Genomic DNA, 18,755 nt, shown 5'->3' on the forward strand with positions numbered 1-18,755 from the left:
GGATGCTATGTGGTAGAGTAGTTGGTGAAATAGTCCCTGATACCGGTCGAAAGGACCAAAGGGGTAGTCCAACACCATGATATGTTAGGCTAAGTACCGGTCGAAAGGGCCGAAGGGGTATGCCATCACCCTGGTATGCTAGACTAAGGTACCGGTCAATAGGACCGAAGGGGTAGGCCAACACCCAGATATGCTAGGCAGTTACCGGCTGAAAGAGACCGAATGGGTAGATCAATACCCGGATATGATAGACAATATGTATGTTATATGGCATGTGGTATGATGGGGGAACTCACTAAACTTTGTGCTTACGGTTTTAAGTTTTTTGTTTTAGGCCCTTCTCTTCGAAGAGGAAGGAGCCGACACGGTAGCAGGGCATCACACACATGATTTTCCGCATATGAGATTCTTGGGATTTGTACTCTAACACTATTACAATTCGATGATATGGTTTTGAGACATGTGATCTATGGTTTTTATGAAACGAACTAGCTTGATGATGTTTTCTATAAAATGTTTTATGAATCGTTATATTAAAAATGAAATTTCTGGTCTGTATTTTTGGGATGTTACACCAGTGTTGTGTATGATTAGCATACACGAGTGGCTGCATGGTTAGTGGAAGTTTCATGAGTGAGTATGATTTGTAGAATTTCAGTGAGGAATGATTAGCCACTCTCAATAGAGTGAGTATATGATGTATGCGTATCCTAGGAAGTGCTTTAGTGCGATTGGTATGTTGCTTAGCTGGTTTTGGGAGTATCAGCAAGAGTAATTACTTAGAGGATCCAAAATGATTCTTAAGGAAGGTACGTTTATGTGTGGAAAGTAGTATTAGGTCACACAACTGAAAGCACATGATCTGTACTCGAATCAAGAAAACCCCTCTTAGAAACCATAAGAAGTCAACAATTGATTGAAGAACAAGGATTAGGAGATTTAGACGCGAAGAACACAATCAATTACTTGGTTTGCTTGAATTCATCATGTTTAATCTAGTTTACTATGCATATGTGTTTTTCATATTTAAGTATGGGATAAAACTCCCTAACTTTCGTTTATCATAGATGAACCTAATAACTATGTGTTGATTTTGACTTTTATAGATTAATTTATGTTGGTTTTTACTTGTATTTGATCATAACATGTTAAAGTTCTAACTGTTATCACTTCTCTACAAGTTTTGTGTAGTTAGATGACCATTGTAGTTGCAAGAACTTGATATCTAGTTATTTATGATCATTGAATTGCTAGATCTAGAGACTAAACATATCTTAGGGTTAGGTGGTAATAGTTAGAAATTTTGATTGTGTTAGAGAATATTAATTACCCATATTATATGATTGATTGATTGTCTTGATCATAGATAAGAAATCATTAGATCTTGTCATTTATAGTCCAAATAACCTTAAAATCAACTTGGTGTCCACTTGTTGCATGACCATGGTAATAGTAGTTCACGAATTGATAAAACACTAGGAAATCAGAACAACATAACTAGTAACTTCATAATTTGGTAACCAACATAAATAATACTTTGGGTAAAGGTGATTCGAAGCTAAACGCAAGTACTCTTTAAATCTTCATTTTAAATGGTTTTTTGTTTTCTTTAGTTCAAAGTACTCTTAGTTAATTGTTAGTTAAATTACTTGAATTAAATTTTTCTGAACTTGCAAAATTAGATAAAACCCCATGATTTACAGTCTTTTATTTAGTTTAATTGGTAGCAATAGTTTTTAGCTAGAATCATACTCGTTCCCCTTGAGTTCAACACCCTACTTACCTTTACTTTACTATTACGCAACTAGGTACACTGCGTATTGTGTTTTAGCCGGTTTAGATTAGATAGGTTTATGAATTTAAAACTTGTGGTAAAAAAATAACACAATTTTTTTATTATTATTATTATTATTATTATTATTATTATTATATCAACGAGAAATAAGTTGTGTGAGAAAAAAATCCGACTCAAGATGATACACAAGTATGGTGCGTCTATTACATGTATGGTGTTTCAACTTCTACAATCTACACTTCTACCAATGTATTTTACTTATTACAAAAAAGTATTGGCCATGCAACTTATCCTACATACCACCACTCTCGTTACCTTTCTACTACTGTGTATTGTGTTATAGTCGACTTAGATTAGATAGGTTTTAAAATTTTAAAACTAGTGGTAAAAAAACAACACAAGTTCTTTTGATATCAATGAGAAATAGTTTGCATGATAAAAAAAATAAATAGTTTGCATGAGAAAAAAAAACAGACTCATGATTATACACAAGTATGGTGCGTTCCAACTTCTACAATCTACACTTCTACCAATGTATTTTACTTATTACATACTAGTTGTGAGACCCGTATATTATACGGGTTGATTAAAACAAAATGTTAAGTACGAACGATTAAATAGAAATTTTATTTGAATTTGAAATTAAAATAAGTGAAAATTATGAGAAAAAAAGTATGCAAAAAATAAATAAATTAAAATTATGTGTTTAGTGTGTACTAAACGGGTTAATGATAACAAAATATTAAACATAAAGGTTTAAATTGTAAATTTATTTGAAATTTAAAATTTAAAATTTAAAATTTGAAATTAATAGTCATTTTGGTAGGTTTAATTTATGGAAACTAAATTAATGATATATTGAAAATGAAAATTAAAGTAATGACTAGTGGAAAATAAATATATCTCAAATTATGACAAAATGACATGTGGCTAATTTTATGAGAGAATGACATGTGGCAAAGTCATTTTCATTTATTAGGGTAGATTGGCCATGCAACTTATCCCATGTACCACCACTCTCGTTACTTTTCTACTATTAGTAAGAATGCTGAGGGATCAAAGTTTTGGCTTTACAAACACTGCAAAGTCCAATATACAAGCTCATACACTAGAATCCACACTCATTTCTTTGGGGTTCATCCTAGGAAAAATGTTGAAATACGAAGATGTCCAACTATGGTTAAGGATAAAGAGAAGCTACTACGACTTCTGTGTAAGGTGAAAGAAGTCGACTTAAGGAAGCTTTTGGTGTTATGGAGCGTAATATGGTGGACATAAAATCATTAGAGACTTGTGTGACAATGATATATCGTTCTATGTCTTACGGGATCCTCAATTCATTGAAATGTCAATACGATCAAACAGGGGTGGAGATTGCCAAGTTTCTAAAAAGGGCTATTGAAATCATTGGTGCAAATAATGTCTTGCAAGTCGTAACAAATAGGGGTGAGCAAAAACCGCACCACAACTAAAACTAACCGCAAAAACCGCGTAAACCGCAATCGATAAACCGCAACCGCAATAAAAACCGATGGTGAGATTTTCTGTTTTTCAAAAACCGCAAATTTGCGGTTCGGTGCGGTTATTAGTTTTCAAAAACCGCAAAAAAAACCGCACCGCACCGCATATATTATATACATTTTTTATTAATTATTAATATATTAAATATTAAAATTAAGACAAGTTTCATGGATGAAAGATGAATAAAATACTAGAAGATAAAAGTGTTGGTTTTTTGTTATGTTTAACTTTGAAAATTTGTGAAAGTAGACAATTTTATAATATTTATTGTTAATTACTATTGATTTGATGTTTTTAAGATATTAGTTGTTTGTAATTTAAGTTAGTTTTCTTATACCTTATGGTTTTCCTTATTATTACAAGTAATATGTTTGAACTTTTAAAATCGTTTGAGCTCTAAACTATGGTTAAAAACCACACAAAATAACCACACCAAATCCATGCGGTTAATAACCGCAACACAGAAAAAACAAAACCGCACCGCAAAAATAACCGTCTAACCACACCTCAAAAATAACCGCAGTAAGCGGTTTTGAAAATGGATTAACCGCATTTGCGGTTAGTGGTGAGGTTTTGGCTAATAACCGCACCGAACCGCACCGCGCTCAGCCCTAGTAACAGATAATGCGACTAATTGCAAAGTTGTCGAACGTTAGATAAAAAAGTTATACAAACATATCTTTTGGTCACCTTGTTACGTTCACACTTTACATATGGGTTTCAAAAACATGTCAAATGAATTTTATTGGTTAAATGATATTTATAAGAAAGGAAAAACAATTGTCAAAGTACTTTATTAACCACACCCAATTCTTGTCAATATTTCATAAAAATTCAAAATTAGATTTGTTAAAGGGGGCTCAAACTGGTTTGCATCACACTACATTTTATTAAGAATTATGGATTGTATAGTCCTTAATTCTTGGAGAGATTGGGTTAAACATGAGTGAGATTTACCACTAAACCAAAATTTCTACTTATAAAGTTTTGTGATGGTGAAGGGCCTAAAATGGGTGAGATTTATGAGAGAATGCGTAACATGTTGGGTGAAATCAAAAACACAATGCAAGAAAATACTTTTTCGAACTATTATCCACAACATGAGAAAATAATTTAACTAGGTGGGAGAAAATGAATATCCAACTACATTGTTTGGGGTTTGCATTAAACCCACAAATTTATGATAAACAATATTTTCAAAAGTGACACCTAGTGGTATGCAAAAAAAACCACAAAATCTAGACAAAGAAGTAGAGCAAGGTGTCATGGAAACCTTTCGTAAAATTTCCAAAAGATGGGGGGGGGGTGATTGGTGCATAGTCACATAGTTTGATACATTCCCAATACATTATACAAGAACACAATTCCAATTCACATGTTCAACATACTTTACTAAATGTTCCTAAATATCAAACTATGTTGTAACCATTAATAAGATAGTTTGACCAACATCATAAACAAAATCCATATTCCATATTGCTAAAAACAAACATGCTTCATTAACACTCTTTGTCCATTCTCCATGTTTTCTTCATCTAAATTCTTAAAACCATTTCTTCTAGTTGTGAACTTGAGCTTTCAATGCAAGTGTTTTCAGGATTGATGTCTCATTTTTTGTGTGGCTCTGATTTTATATGAATCAGAGAAATGGGATAAGAGTCAAATGTTAGAATGAATGAAAACCAATTTGTTGACTCTTTTTTTTTCATTTAACTGATTTCTTTTCCTATTATGATTGTAAGAATACGTACTTCAATTCCTTTCCGCAGAAGAGCTACTAATAGGTTGTGAAAGTAACTTTTTTGCTACCATGGCCAATTTGAGGTTTCGGCTCCATAGTTTGACCACCAATCTATTGCATCCATTTATGTCGCCTCCATGGCAAAAATACCTTTTTTATATCGATTGTTAAGACTACCCGTCCGAAACAACAGAAACCCCTCGAGTGTACAAGTATCTTATAGCAACATGGTCCTTGCTTTTTCACTAGATTGAGGTTTATATCCATCTGATACCTTTTTGATCGCGTTGAACATTTCAATGAATTGAGGATTCCGCAAGACATTGAACAAGATACCATTAACACATAAGCCTCTAATGATTTTAATGTTCACCCTATTACGCTCAATGATACCAAAAGCTTCATCAAGTGTCCGCTCTCGACTTCTTTTACATTGCTCCGAAGTCATTGTAGCTTCTCTTTATCCTTAATCATAGCTGGACATCTTTGTATTTCAACGTTCTTCTAAGGTTAATCCCCAAAGAAATAAGTGTGGATTCTAGTGTATAAGCTTGGACATCTTCATATTTCAACATTGCAATGTTTGCAAGGCCAAACCTTTGACCCCCATTCATTCATAGTACTTGAACCAATAAGAGTCTTTTCAAAATTTCTTTGGCTTCCTACAACATAATTTGATGGTGTTTCTTCTTCATTCTCATGAAGATCAACATAGTTTTCTGCTGCTTGTGTTTCACTATCTTGTGGTTGTCTAAAAGCTTTGCCAAAATTCCATTTTCAAAGATGAAAAAGTAGAAGTAGAGAAAAAACATAGCACACAATAGTAGAAAAGTATCGAGAGTGGTGGTACGTGGGATAAATTACATGTCAAATACTCTTTTTATAAAAGTAAAATACATTCATAAAAGTGTAGATTGTAGAAGTTAAAGCACCATACCTACAATCGACGCACCAGACTTGTGTATCATTAAGAGTCAGATTTTTTTTTCACGCAACCTATTTCGAGGACATATCTGCAATCGACGATCCTAACATACAATTGGCGATCCGAATCACGACTTTAGATAATCCGATTTGATAAAAACATGCGTCCATGGTTGTTAAGAGGGATCAGAATGTAGTTGTACCAGAGTACATTTTCGATGGTGACTGGATTGCAAACGTACCATGTTTGGGTACATCGTTTCAGGAACATAGATCCTGTCTATTCCAACGATCCATGTGACTTTCATGTCAAACTAAGAAGCCGAAACCTCGAAATTGGTCTTAGTAGTAAAAAAGGTACTTTCACAACTTATTAGTAGCTCTTCGGCGGAAAGGAATTAGAGTACGTATTTTCATAATGTGAAAAAAATCGGTTAAATGAAAAATAGTCGACAAATTGGTTTTTATTCACTCCAACATTCGACTCCTAGCTCGTTTTTCCGATTCGTATAAATTTGAGCCACACAAAAAATGGGACATCAATCTCGAAAGCACTTACATTGAATACTCAAGTTCATGACTAGAAGAAATAATTTTGAAGAATTTAGATGAAGAAAACGTGGAGAATGGAGAACGAAAAAGACAACGGATAGATGTACTTGTCAGTGACCAAATGTTATTGTTTTTGTTTGTTAATGCTTCTGTTTTCGAGTTAAACTGTTACCGTTTTTCGAGTTCTACCATATGATGTAAATGATATTTATGTGTTAATAAAGCATGTTTGTTTTTGGTAATATCGAATCTGGATTCTATTTATAACGTTGTTGGTCAAACTATCTAATTAATTGGAAAAAGTGTAACGTTTTAACATTAAAAAAAATTAAAATCACATCTTAATAGGTTAACATATTAATTAGAAAAGACAAAATTATAAAAATGGTTCCTGTGGTTGTCAAAATTATATGATTTTAGTTCAAAAATGTTTTGTGGTGTAAAAGTAGTTCAAATTTAGATACCTTCTTTATTTTTGGTCAAAAAATGTTGACTTTAACAACTTGGTTGTTAACTTTTTTCAAAATGACAATTTTACTCAACATGTACCATTTATGCATCTCTTTCTTTTTAAATTTATTCAATTATATATTTAAAATAATACTCATTTATAAATAGAGAAATTAAATATCATCCTACCTTTTATTCCTACATATATTCGTACTCATATGAAATGATGATATATGTCATAGTTTAATAAAATTAATTATATTTTTGGACACTTGTCATCATTTCAAATGGGTAGGAAGATAATTAAAAATAAAAGTAGGAGGATATTTAATTTCTCTTATAAAAATTAATACAATCAAAGAGAAATAAACCCTTAAAAAGAAATTAAACAATAATTAACTAAATATAAACTCATAGTACAATAAACAAATATTTTTTAATATATAGATATTATATATTAAAAAATAATATTTATTAATATATAATAATATAATAAAAAATAATATAATAACGAGAAATTTAAAAAGAATTTAATAGGCAAATTATTAAAGTTAACATTTTTGGACAAAAAATACGCAAGGTATCAAAAATTGGACCACTTTTGCACCACAAAACAATTTTGGACAAATATCACATAATTTTGACAACCACATGGACAATTTTTGCAATTTAACCATTAGAAAAAGTGTAAATATATGGAGGTTTTTTTTGTATATTATAACAATGATTTGATCTGCAAGGATCATTATTATGATTTTGTTTGATCTTCTTTTTTTGAGGAAGAGACAAAATAGAATCAACTTGAATTCGGGATCACTACTCGAAATCTTAGTCAAACACTGGGGTTGTTATCTCATGGCTGCCTTTCGTGAAAAAAAGATATCAACTGAAGTGGAGGGACGTAAACTAAAAATGAACTAAATTCTAAATAAAACGAAATTTCATGAAATATTGTTCTATTAAAGAATAATGAGATGAGTTGGAGAAATATCCAGATCTTTATATTCTATATATAGAAAAAGAAAAGGATTATTTTCATTAGATATTTGGAAATTTCCATCACATAATAAATCAAGGACTTTTGTGAAAATCTTAATAAGTTAAATTTTTAATAAGAAAAAATGTAAAGTTTTAACATTAAAAAAATTAAAATTACATCTTAATAGGTTAAATATTGAAAGTATAGCGTTATAACTAATAGGAAAAAGAAAACCTTAAAGTACCTTGTCTTGATCGAAAAAATAAAATATATAATGCTACAAATAGCAAAATCAAAACAAGTTTAATTTTAAAAGTACAATATCTTAAAATTAAAAATACAAAATAGGTTTAAGTTTGAAATAATGCTATTTTGAAAGTGGGATGTCTCAATACGTTAGATCTTGAAAGTATAATGCATGTTTGTTAAATGATGATGAGATTTTCAAAAGAGCTAGTTATATAAAAGCCACTATATTTTTGCCATTTTTTCAAATATACACGTTTAAAAAAACTGAAACAAAAATTCAAAAAATACAAAAAACCCTTTAACAACTTTTTTCTAACAAAAAAATAATATGTTTCACAAACAAATTGTTATTGTGGTCAAATTAGAAAAAAGTTGTTAGTTTGAGTGGCTTTGGTGAAAAAAAAATAGTCACATTATCATGGTGGAAACTTGTTGCAAAATATGGTGGTTTTAATATATATATATATATATATATATATATATATATATATATATATATATATATATATATATATATATATATATATATATATATATATATATATATATATATATATATATATATATATATATAGGGCTTAGAGAATATGTGGCTGTTATGTACCTAATATTAGGTATAGAACCATTAAAAACTACATAGTTTTAACAAAATACGACCAAATCTCTCTACCATCTTTCTTGTATTCTCTATTAGACAAGATGATAGGCTTTGTACATACTTTTATGGAGTTTTAAATTTTTAATTTTGCAACACAAACTATGTATAAGAATACATTATCAACTACCTATAAATCTTCATATTCAAATTTAAAATAAAAATTATAGTGAACGATTGAAATTATTCATTAAAAACACAATAAACTTCTTCCAATAACACATCAAAAAGAACCATGCAAGTATACATATGGTTGGTGTCAAAGAAAATTTATGAAACCTACAAGATATCTAATATAAAAAACACATTCGAAATACATAAATGTTGGGGATAAATTATGAAATCAGAAATAATATGATCTCAAAAGCAATAGGAAGAAACTAACAATGTCAAAAATTGTGTTTATTTAATCAAAATGAAGTCAATTTTGATAGTTCTATACCTAATATTACATACATGACAGCTACATATTCACTTTTCCCATATATATATATATATATATATATATATATATATATATATATATATATATATATATATATATATATATATATATATATATATATATATATATATATATATATATATATATATAATGCTTAAACCGCAAAAATAGAATAATATGGTGGTTTTAATATGTTAGGTTTGAAGGTATAATGTAAAACTTGTTCAATTTCCAAGTATAGTTTCATAATAGGAAAAAAGAAATGCAAGCAAAACGATGTATTGATAACAATAGCAAACAAGTTTAAAAAAATTAAATATCATAACAGGTTAGATTTTCCAAGTGAAATTTCATAATGAAAAAGGTAAAAATATAATGTTTTGATATGATAGAAATTGAAATTATAATGCTAATAATGGTTGTACATTTAGGTATAATCCTATAATTAGTTGGATTTTAAAACTACAATGCCATTATAGAAAATAATTACAACATTTTACTATGAAAAATACTTAAAAGTAAAATGTTGTAATTGCAGATATAATGCTATAAACTTGTTAGATAAGCATCTAAAACTACAATGTCTTAATAACAAAAAATACTTAAAAGTATATGATGTATATTTGGTTACCTTAAAAGTATAAGATGTATATTTGGTTAAATAGTTTTCTGGAAACTAATGATAAATTTGAAAGTAAAATGATATATTTGGTTACCTTTTAAAGATCCAAGAATAATATCAAAAATACAATGTCTTAGTAGGAATAAAAATGAAAGTACAATGCTTATATATGTTATGTTTTTAGAGTAGCTTTTATTTTTTATTAAGAGATTGTACTTATATAAGTTGGATTTTGAAAAAAAAATATCGTGCGATTGTAAATTGTGGTTACATCTTAAGAGTACAAAAAGAATATTAAACGTACAATATCTTAATAGGAATTAAATTGGAAGTAGTGATAACCAAAACCAAAAATTTTAGCTTTTCAAAGTGCAATATGTTAATAAGAAAAAGAATTAAAAGTACTTCTAATAGGAAAACAATGAGAGTATAATGATATAATTGTTAATCAAAATCAAACAAGTTTCAATCATGTGCTCTGTATAAGGAAAAAGATAAAAAGTAGAATTTCTTAATAGGTTGATTCTTGAAAACATAACACTAATGAAGATGTTTCCAGAATTATCTAATTACCTGAAGAAGATTAATTAATAATTGTTCATTAATCAATGTAGCATTCTATTTTCCTATTATAGCATTGTACATTGAAAAATCTATATATTATAGCAATAGCATCCAAATATACTATATTAAAATTATTAGTCAATATTATCATACATGAAGGAGCCATCTATCTTCCAAAAAGAGCATCAAGTTTGAAACAGAGCTTGTATTTATCTATAATCATTACCAAAATTATATGAATTTTTCCTGCTTAACTCACACCACAATAAACCAAAATTATATGGATTGCTAGTTTCTATGTGAAAAATGAGAAATAAGAAACTAGTTTCTACCTCTATGTCATTGTCATTGGATATGCTGACCAAAAAATCTTTATAATTAAAAAAAAAAAAAAAAAAAAAAAAAATCTTCTTAAAAGGTTTGTGTTGTGTTCCATATCCTAGCAATCCCTTTCATTATGCCATCTCTGCAAGGAATTAATAATAATAGGAAATGCAAAGTTGCATTTCTCTTTTTAAACTTCCTAATAATTCCATCTTTTCTTTGTTGTGTTGTGTCTTTCTTTGCTGGAGGAAAAGCATAACCATAATGTATAGAAATTATCAAAATTTTATATTCTGCGCAATTTATATATTTGCTTGCAAAATCATAACAATCCATGTGCCTAATAGTCAATATCGCTCTGAATCTGTTATATAAAATACAATTTTAATAGTAAATGAGACAAAAAAGCATTAGTTTCTGTCATTGTTAGAGGTTGATCTACCACTATTCTTCATCTTCCTCAAACTAATCCTCTAAAGAATGAATAATCAGAGAAAGAAAACAAACTCTTAGGGTTCTTATGATAATGATATAGGGAACATACCACATATTGAAAATGAATACCATTGCATAAAAAAACATTATGTCAGACTTCCCACTTGTGTGGTTTGCTCTTCTGATAATATCAACATACTACATAGTATGCTGCTAATTATTGCTAGGATCATCTTTGCTTTTGTTTTTTTGTTTGTGGTTTCAGTACCATAAGCTCCTCCTACATTATTATGAAATAGTTCGTTAATATGATGACCTGGCATTTACAATCAAAAAAAAGTTTCTTCATCTCATTGTTTTTCAGAAAAAAGTTGAAAGAGTTATCATAATAAAACTAAGTCCAATAACTATAATGCTTACTCTTTTTCTGTTGTATACCCTGCATAAGCAAGAAAAAGAAAATCATAAAGCTTTTAGTTCATCCATTCAACTTTGTATGTTGTTAATGTTATATGATTAACACATGCTAAAAAAATATGTAATAATGACTTTTTCTTAAATCAAAGTAAGTATTTTTGTATTTGAATGTTGGTAAAGATTTTTTTGCTGATGTGTCCTTCAGCTGCCTCTCATATGTAAAAATTCCCTAAACATAAAGCCTGAATGTTAGACACTTTGTTACAACTAACATACATAAAACACAGATCCAAATATAGAAAAAAGATAAAGTCTGGTGTATTATTCTACACAAAGAAACATATGGGTAAATGAAAGATGGATCTGTGTTACCATTGATGAAAATCTTACTTTAAAAAAAAAATCAAAATATTAGAAAAAGAAAAAGATGAGAAAGGCACAGAATTTACTATAGTTTCTGCCATTGTTAGAGGTTGACCTACCACTATTCTTCATCTTCTTCTTTATTGCCAATTAAATTTATCAATGAAATATGTTGAACCAAAATGAGGTGCAAATCAAAGTACTCCTGTAAAGAATGAAAAACCAGAGAAAGAAAACAGACTCTTATTGCTAGGATCATTTTTGCTTGAGGTTTCAGTGCCATAAACTCCTCCTACATTATTATGAGATCAGAAGCAAATTCACATGAGATGATATCAATAATATAAACATGATAAATAAGTACTTTCAATAACTGTGTATATTGATCACTACTTCAATTGTGCAAGCTTTTGAGTTATACTCATAATGGACCAAATCAATGGAAAAGAAACAACAAAACACAATAAACATTAGGTGATGGAGTCTTCCACTATCACATACCCACTCACAGAAAACTGTGATCTGATAAAATTGCTTATTCATAAAACTGCAGACGGAATCTGAAATACATTCTCAAAACCATCCAAACACACAAAAACATTGGCAAATCGATCAACAAAAACATCTAAACACAGCAGACACACCAACCATATTGGATGTTACAGCGAAACCCCCAATGAAAAGAAAAAAGAAGAAAACCCCAACGAAAAGATCAACAAAGCTATAGAAATAGACTCTGGTTTCCTTCCCTTATAAGACGCAATGAAACTAATGTAGTTACTTAAACCCAGAAAATCAACTTTTACAGAAAAATTGCCATCAAAATAATGGAGACGAAGACAGGGTAATACAAGAAACCCTATTGAGAAGAGAGAGAGAACTAAGAAAACAGCAATTAACCTTCGATTTTTCTCATCCCTACATCAATTTTAAACTTACAACGATCTTGATGATTATTGGATTAAAGACATGGCAGTGGGTCTCCTGCTAAGGATTGGGACAGGGGGTGTTTAGTTCTCCGCGGAGCGGAGTTACAGAGTTCACTCTGAGCCGGATTCCGGCGACCGGCGCTGTGGGTCTGTTGAGAGCGGGACGATTGAAATATATTATGCGCCGGCACCGACCCAATCCTTTCGAATGGTCCATCTGCGAAATTATCGTTCCGAAGGTACAAACGCTTAAAGCACAGATATGCTTTAAGCACTTATAACTTCGCAGATGGATTTTGGGTTTCATCTGCGATTTCCCTTAATTTTTTTTGTATAAAATCGTTTTTCTTCTTCATTTTCACCACTCAACTTACATAAACTCTTTCTCTAGCCAAATTTTTACGTTTTTGCTCTGATTTCTTCAAAAAAAAAATGGAAGATATCTTCAATAATCCCGAAAATATGGTATGATTCTAACTCTTTTTATGTTATATTTAACATTTATTTACTTTATGCTTTGATAAGTTAGTGTAAAAAAAATTCTTGCCTGTGATTAATTATATTTGAATGTTTTATTGTTATAATTTTGTATATACGGTGTTGGTAAAGGTTTTTTTTATATGTTTTGTTAAGTTAGTATAAAAAAAATAAAATAAAATAAAACTATCTATGATTAATTGTATTTGAATGATTTGTTGTTTTATTTTTTATTGTAGATTGTGTGCGTATAGTTTTGATTCATATGTTTATAGAAAATATAGTTTTTAATATAAGTTTAAAATTGAAATATAAGCATAAGTAGCGGAAAAAAAATCCCTACAAAAATGTATATTGATAGAGTGACTGTAAAAACTAAAAAATTAGACAATAATAAATAGAAAACCTATAGAAAAAATATTTTTAAAGATTTTTTTTATATATAAATGAAATTTATTTGAAAAAACATATATTTTATATTAAAAACTCAAAATAAATATACTTTTTACATCCCTTTCACTAAAAAAGTCATATTTATTTAATAAAAATACAATATATATAATATATATAACATTTTTGGTGTTGTTTTTGTTATTATCGTTGATAAATATCATAACTACAATCGTAAAGGTACAATCACTTTTGGTGTTTTTTTTGTGATTACTGTTTTTAAGTTAGATATTAAAATTTTTAATTGAATGTCGTTTTGTGCATTCTTTATGTTTATAACTAGGCGAATTTCCGCGCGTTGCGCGAGAATAGAATTATATAGTTAAAATAATAACTTTTACCAAATTATTATTTAATATTTTTACTTTGAAACAAAATGTTAGTAGTAAAGCAAACATATAGTTAACATATTAGTTTATTAAACATTATAGTTTAATTTTTAAGTCATTGTGATATATACAACTATTTGATAATTTTATAAATGTTTAAAATTGTGTAAATTATATATCAAATTAATGATAATATAACGGGTAACAAAACGTATGAACAAAAATATGAACTGCAACTTTTAAAAACATAAAAATAGAAAAACATCTATTATAACATTTGTATTAATATATATATATATATATATATATATATATATATATATATATATATATATATATATATATACACATACAATGAATAATAAAAAATATGAAAAATAAACATTATAACTTTTAATAACATAAAAACACTAAAACATCTATTATAACATTCAGATTAACTCTTCATATTTAAATCACAAATCTCTTCAAATACATTAATGTTTTTAATGAGCAAAATTTTACAACCTTATAAAAGAATGAAAAATAAAAAATTATTAATGATTACTAATTAATAATCATAAGTTAAAAACTCTTGAGTTGTAACTAATAAATATACATGAATTAGAAAACTCTTTAGTTGTAGTGTGAGTTTCAAATGAATGCGGTACTTGGAAATGTATATTTATTATTATTATTATTATTATTATTATTATATTCGTCTAAATAATTGGTTTTGATGCATCATTTTAATCCCTTCAATTATTAAACATAAAAATATATAATTATAAATTTATAACATAATTACATATCAAATGTTAAAAAGTTATGTTATCTTTTAAATATTGTGTTTTAAATATGTTGTGTAGAATAACCTAACAAAAAAATAATAGAAAATAAACATAATCAGAATGGAAAAACTACAATCAAATAAATAAGAGCATTGGGTGGTTGAATATATAAATAAAGATGTCACATAAACATACACTTAAATCAAAAGAAAAAACTAATATTCATCAACTTTGCTCAAACAAAAAAAACCTATATCCGTTTTCTTAATCTTATTTCTTCATTTAACACCTTTCAACCATAAAAACTTGATGACAATTATTCACTAACCTGCAATCAAATTTCTTGAAAAAGAAGAATCAGAAAGATATTCCAAGTAAAACATTTATGTATGGAGAGTCACATTCAAGATTGAATAATATATACAAATCACATATAATGATTAAATGAGAAACTGAATATAAAGAAAGAATAGAAAAGTTTCATTTGTTATGGTTGAAAGATATTCCAAGCAAAACATTGATGTTATGACATCCTTCTTACATCTAAGATTTTATATAACACAAAAGATACAAAAGATTGATATTTTTATAGTAAACTTTTCACTAAATGCTAATTAAACATAATATAAGTTATGAAACTTTTGAGTGTTAAATCATAATTAAAAAAAAACTTTTGAGTTGCATTAGTTAAAAAACGGGGTTTCAAATGAATGTGGTTTGAGGAAGTTAAAAAAGGGGGTTTCAAATGCATGAGATTCAAGAAAAAAAAGTTAGCTTTATAAGTATGTATGATTTTATAGTTGGATTATTTATTTCATTTAACTTTTACAATATGTTTTTGTTTTTTTGCAGCATGATCTGAATAATGTGAATGTTAAAGCTATCGTTCATTTAAAAGGATCAGGGTGTAATATTTGGGAGGTATTTCAGGTTTTAGAAGGTGTGAGACGTGATCTTTTTAGAGCAACGATATTTGGATACTTGTTGGACGTTGATCGTTTACAAGAGGGCGGATTGTTGTTTCACAAGATGTTTCTTTATCAGATACGTCCGGACGCTATTGTATCCCCAGATGGAGTAAAACGGTTATATTTTAGAGTCGGGGATACGAAAATGGTATATGGCCCGGAAGAGTTTTGTTTGATAACTGGGTTTAATTTTGGGGAGTATCCTAAAATGATCGGCAAGAAAGTCTCAGAAAAAAACCTTATTAATAAAAAAAGATGTTTATTGCGTGAACGTCTATTTCCGGACCATACAAATAACTCAGTGAAAATCAGTGACATAAAAAGTTTTATTTTTAATCGTCCGTTCCTACAAGTTGGTGATGCTGATGCAGTTAGGTTGTGTTTGATATATATTTTGTGTGAGGGATTTTTAGGAAAGGAAGTAGACGATCGAGTGCCTCAAGATTGGTTTATTTTGGCTGAGGATTTGGATGTGTGGAACAGGTAATTTTTGTTTACCTAGAAAATTTCATATTATTAACGTTAATGTTTATTATAATTAATATTCTTTTTTATAGGTTTCCTTGGGGTAGCTATTTGTGGGATTTTACTTATGAGGACCTTGAGGATACTTGGAACAAGATTAATAATTATTTTTCACTGTCGGAGCATCGTCAAACCCTTAAATACTCCGTCTCAGGATTTACGGTGCCAATTAAGGTATAAAATATGCTTTTTATTTAAATAGTTTTACTGTTATATTAGTTATTTTAATTATAATTTTTATTACTATAATTGTCAAAATTATAGATTTGGATATATGAGATGCTTCCCGCTGTTCGTGCTGGTGGATATGCATCGAGAAAAAATAGAGAGATGCCTCGGATGAAACGATGGAGTGACAATAAAAAATTGAAATGGGTTGATGTAAACAAGATGTTTTTAATGACAAAGGTATATTAAAATTATTATAAATTAAAAAAAATCATTATTATACTTATATATGCATTATTAACATGTTTGTTTTTTTAGGAGAGACAACCAGTAAGGAAAAAAATGTTACCGACCGATGAAGAGATGACAAGTTCTTATTATATGTCATGGCAAGAGTACGTATACGGTGAACGAAAATCAGTTCCATCCCCAGTACGAGACAATTTTAGGAGACAAGACGAATCTTCGTCTAGTATGTTGTCTAGTGGTCGCTCTTACGGTAGAAGTGGACGTAGTGGGAAGCCCAAGTTAGACGAGGTCTTGAAACGGTTACATGCACTGGAGCAACATGTGTTTATGAACCGAGAGCAAACAAAATGCACGGAAAATGTAAATTATTACGATGACTATGTTATCGATGGCAAACAAAATACTCCCGTTGAACCGAGGACTCGTAATCCATCAAAACATATTTGCACTCCTTACACCGAGGTATTTTTTGAATTTAAGAGCTTATATCGTAGTAATAGAATTTTATTTTTATGTTAATTATCTGAAATATAAAGATTTAAACAAGCAATTAAATTTTGTTTTAGTTGCACACGGCACCAAAGCAAAAAAGAAGACCACAAAAGAAGGTGGATACCAAATTAAGTAGCCCCGTTCCTCCTCCAAAATTTACAGTTGTTCATGACTTCTCTGTGTTGCGCCTTCAACCTTATGTAGAAGGCGGTGAGATTGTGATCCAAAATTATTTTTTTCATTCTTATGAGGTGCAACACCGTTTTTTAAATTTGGTGTTAGATAGAGATTTTTGGAGTGCCTTGTTTGGGCATGCACATGACGGATGGTTGGACGCATCGGTAAAATATCTTTTAATTTTATTATTTTATATCTTAGTTGTTTTTTACTTAATAACAAAAGGATCATATTTTTGTGCAGCATATCACCATTTGGTATAGACTACTGAATGAGAGACGTTTCGATAGCGATCGGCATACAATAATGCCTCCAAATTTTTTTGTTTGTCATGTTCTGGAGGAAGTGTACGATTGGAGGGCGTTTATGTCTGGTATTTCTAGATACCCCGAGCACATGGTTGCTTGGTGGGATGTCGATACGGTAAACCAAATTTTAATTTTTCATATTATTGTCGTTATGTTTTCGTATTGTAATATGTAAACATAAATATATATTTTTCTTACACCTTCTACAGGTCCTAATGCCGATTCATTCATTCCCTAATCACTGGTTGTTTGGGGAACTTCGATTGTCGTCAATGGAAATCCATCTTTATGACAGTTTAGGTAGAGAGGCATATGAAAAATTCAAGTCTGATGGAACCTTTACCAAATTTGAAGCTCGGGTGGCCGGGTATTTAGACAAGATTAACTATTGGGCCCGAAGGAACATTCGCAGGATTCCATTGAATATGCAATTCATTCTCGAAACAAATGTTCCCAAAAAAAGTAGTATGTTGGGAGACGGTGGTGTTTTTGTTTGTATGTTTATGGAACAATTAGTTTCAGGCCAACCAATACGTGAACTTATTGACCCAAGGAACGCAGCTTTAGAGTTTCGCCAACGGATGGCAAAAATTTACTGGGGGTCGAGTCTTGGTCCTATGTAGTTGGATTATATATTTGTATATGTAATTGAATGTTGGATTTGATTATTAAGCGATGAATGTTACAACTACGAATGAGTACACCGTTAGTCTATTATTAGTTTTAATGTTACTAACAACAATTACAACAACTTAACGAGCTACTAATAACTTCAATAGTTACAACATTACAAGTACACTGATTCGTTTAACATTACGAGTACACTGATTCGTACAAGTACATTGGTTCGTACATAGCAACAAATACACTGATTCGT

The 18,755-nt window shown here is 29.3% G+C and overlaps 1 protein-coding gene and 1 long non-coding RNA gene across 2 annotated transcripts; one reads left to right on the plus strand and one right to left on the minus strand.

Moving 5' to 3' along the window:
• Positions 1–11,093: 11,093 nt before the first annotated feature.
• LOC111897057 (uncharacterized) lies at positions 11,094–13,216 on the minus strand. The gene is made up of 2 exons (XR_002852079.3): positions 12,976–13,216; positions 11,094–12,328 (listed from the first exon to the last, which is right to left on the minus strand). It is a non-coding gene; the product is annotated as an uncharacterized LOC111897057 (long non-coding RNA).
• Positions 13,217–13,261: 45 nt separating this feature from the next.
• On the plus strand, positions 13,262–18,550 carry LOC111897056 (uncharacterized). Its single transcript, XM_023893029.3, has 8 exons — positions 13,262–13,430; positions 15,844–16,442; positions 16,517–16,658; positions 16,749–16,892; positions 16,971–17,363; positions 17,468–17,734; positions 17,814–17,993; positions 18,088–18,550. The coding sequence occupies exons 1-8, from the start codon at positions 13,398–13,400 to the stop codon at positions 18,499–18,501; spliced, it is 2,172 nt and encodes a 723-aa protein (XP_023748797.1). The 5' UTR covers positions 13,262–13,397; the 3' UTR covers positions 18,502–18,550.
• The last annotated feature ends 205 nt before the right edge of the window (positions 18,551–18,755 follow it).

This window comes from Lactuca sativa, chromosome 5 (genome assembly GCF_002870075.4).
Source record: "Lactuca sativa cultivar Salinas chromosome 5, Lsat_Salinas_v11, whole genome shotgun sequence".
Taxonomy (NCBI): Eukaryota; Viridiplantae; Streptophyta; class Magnoliopsida; order Asterales; family Asteraceae; genus Lactuca; species Lactuca sativa.

Bases quoted from the DNA above. Each gene is read 5' to 3' on its own strand.
- LOC111897056 (XM_023893029.3), top strand. From the start codon at position 13,398: ATGGAAGATATCTTCAATAATCCCGAAAATATG. The intron at 13,431-15,843 runs GTATGATTCTAA...GTTTTTTTGCAG, and splicing joins TCAATAATCCCGAAAATATG to CATGATCTGAATAATGTGAA. The intron at 17,735-17,813 runs GTAAAATATCTT...ATTTTTGTGCAG, and splicing joins ACGGATGGTTGGACGCATCG to CATATCACCATTTGGTATAG.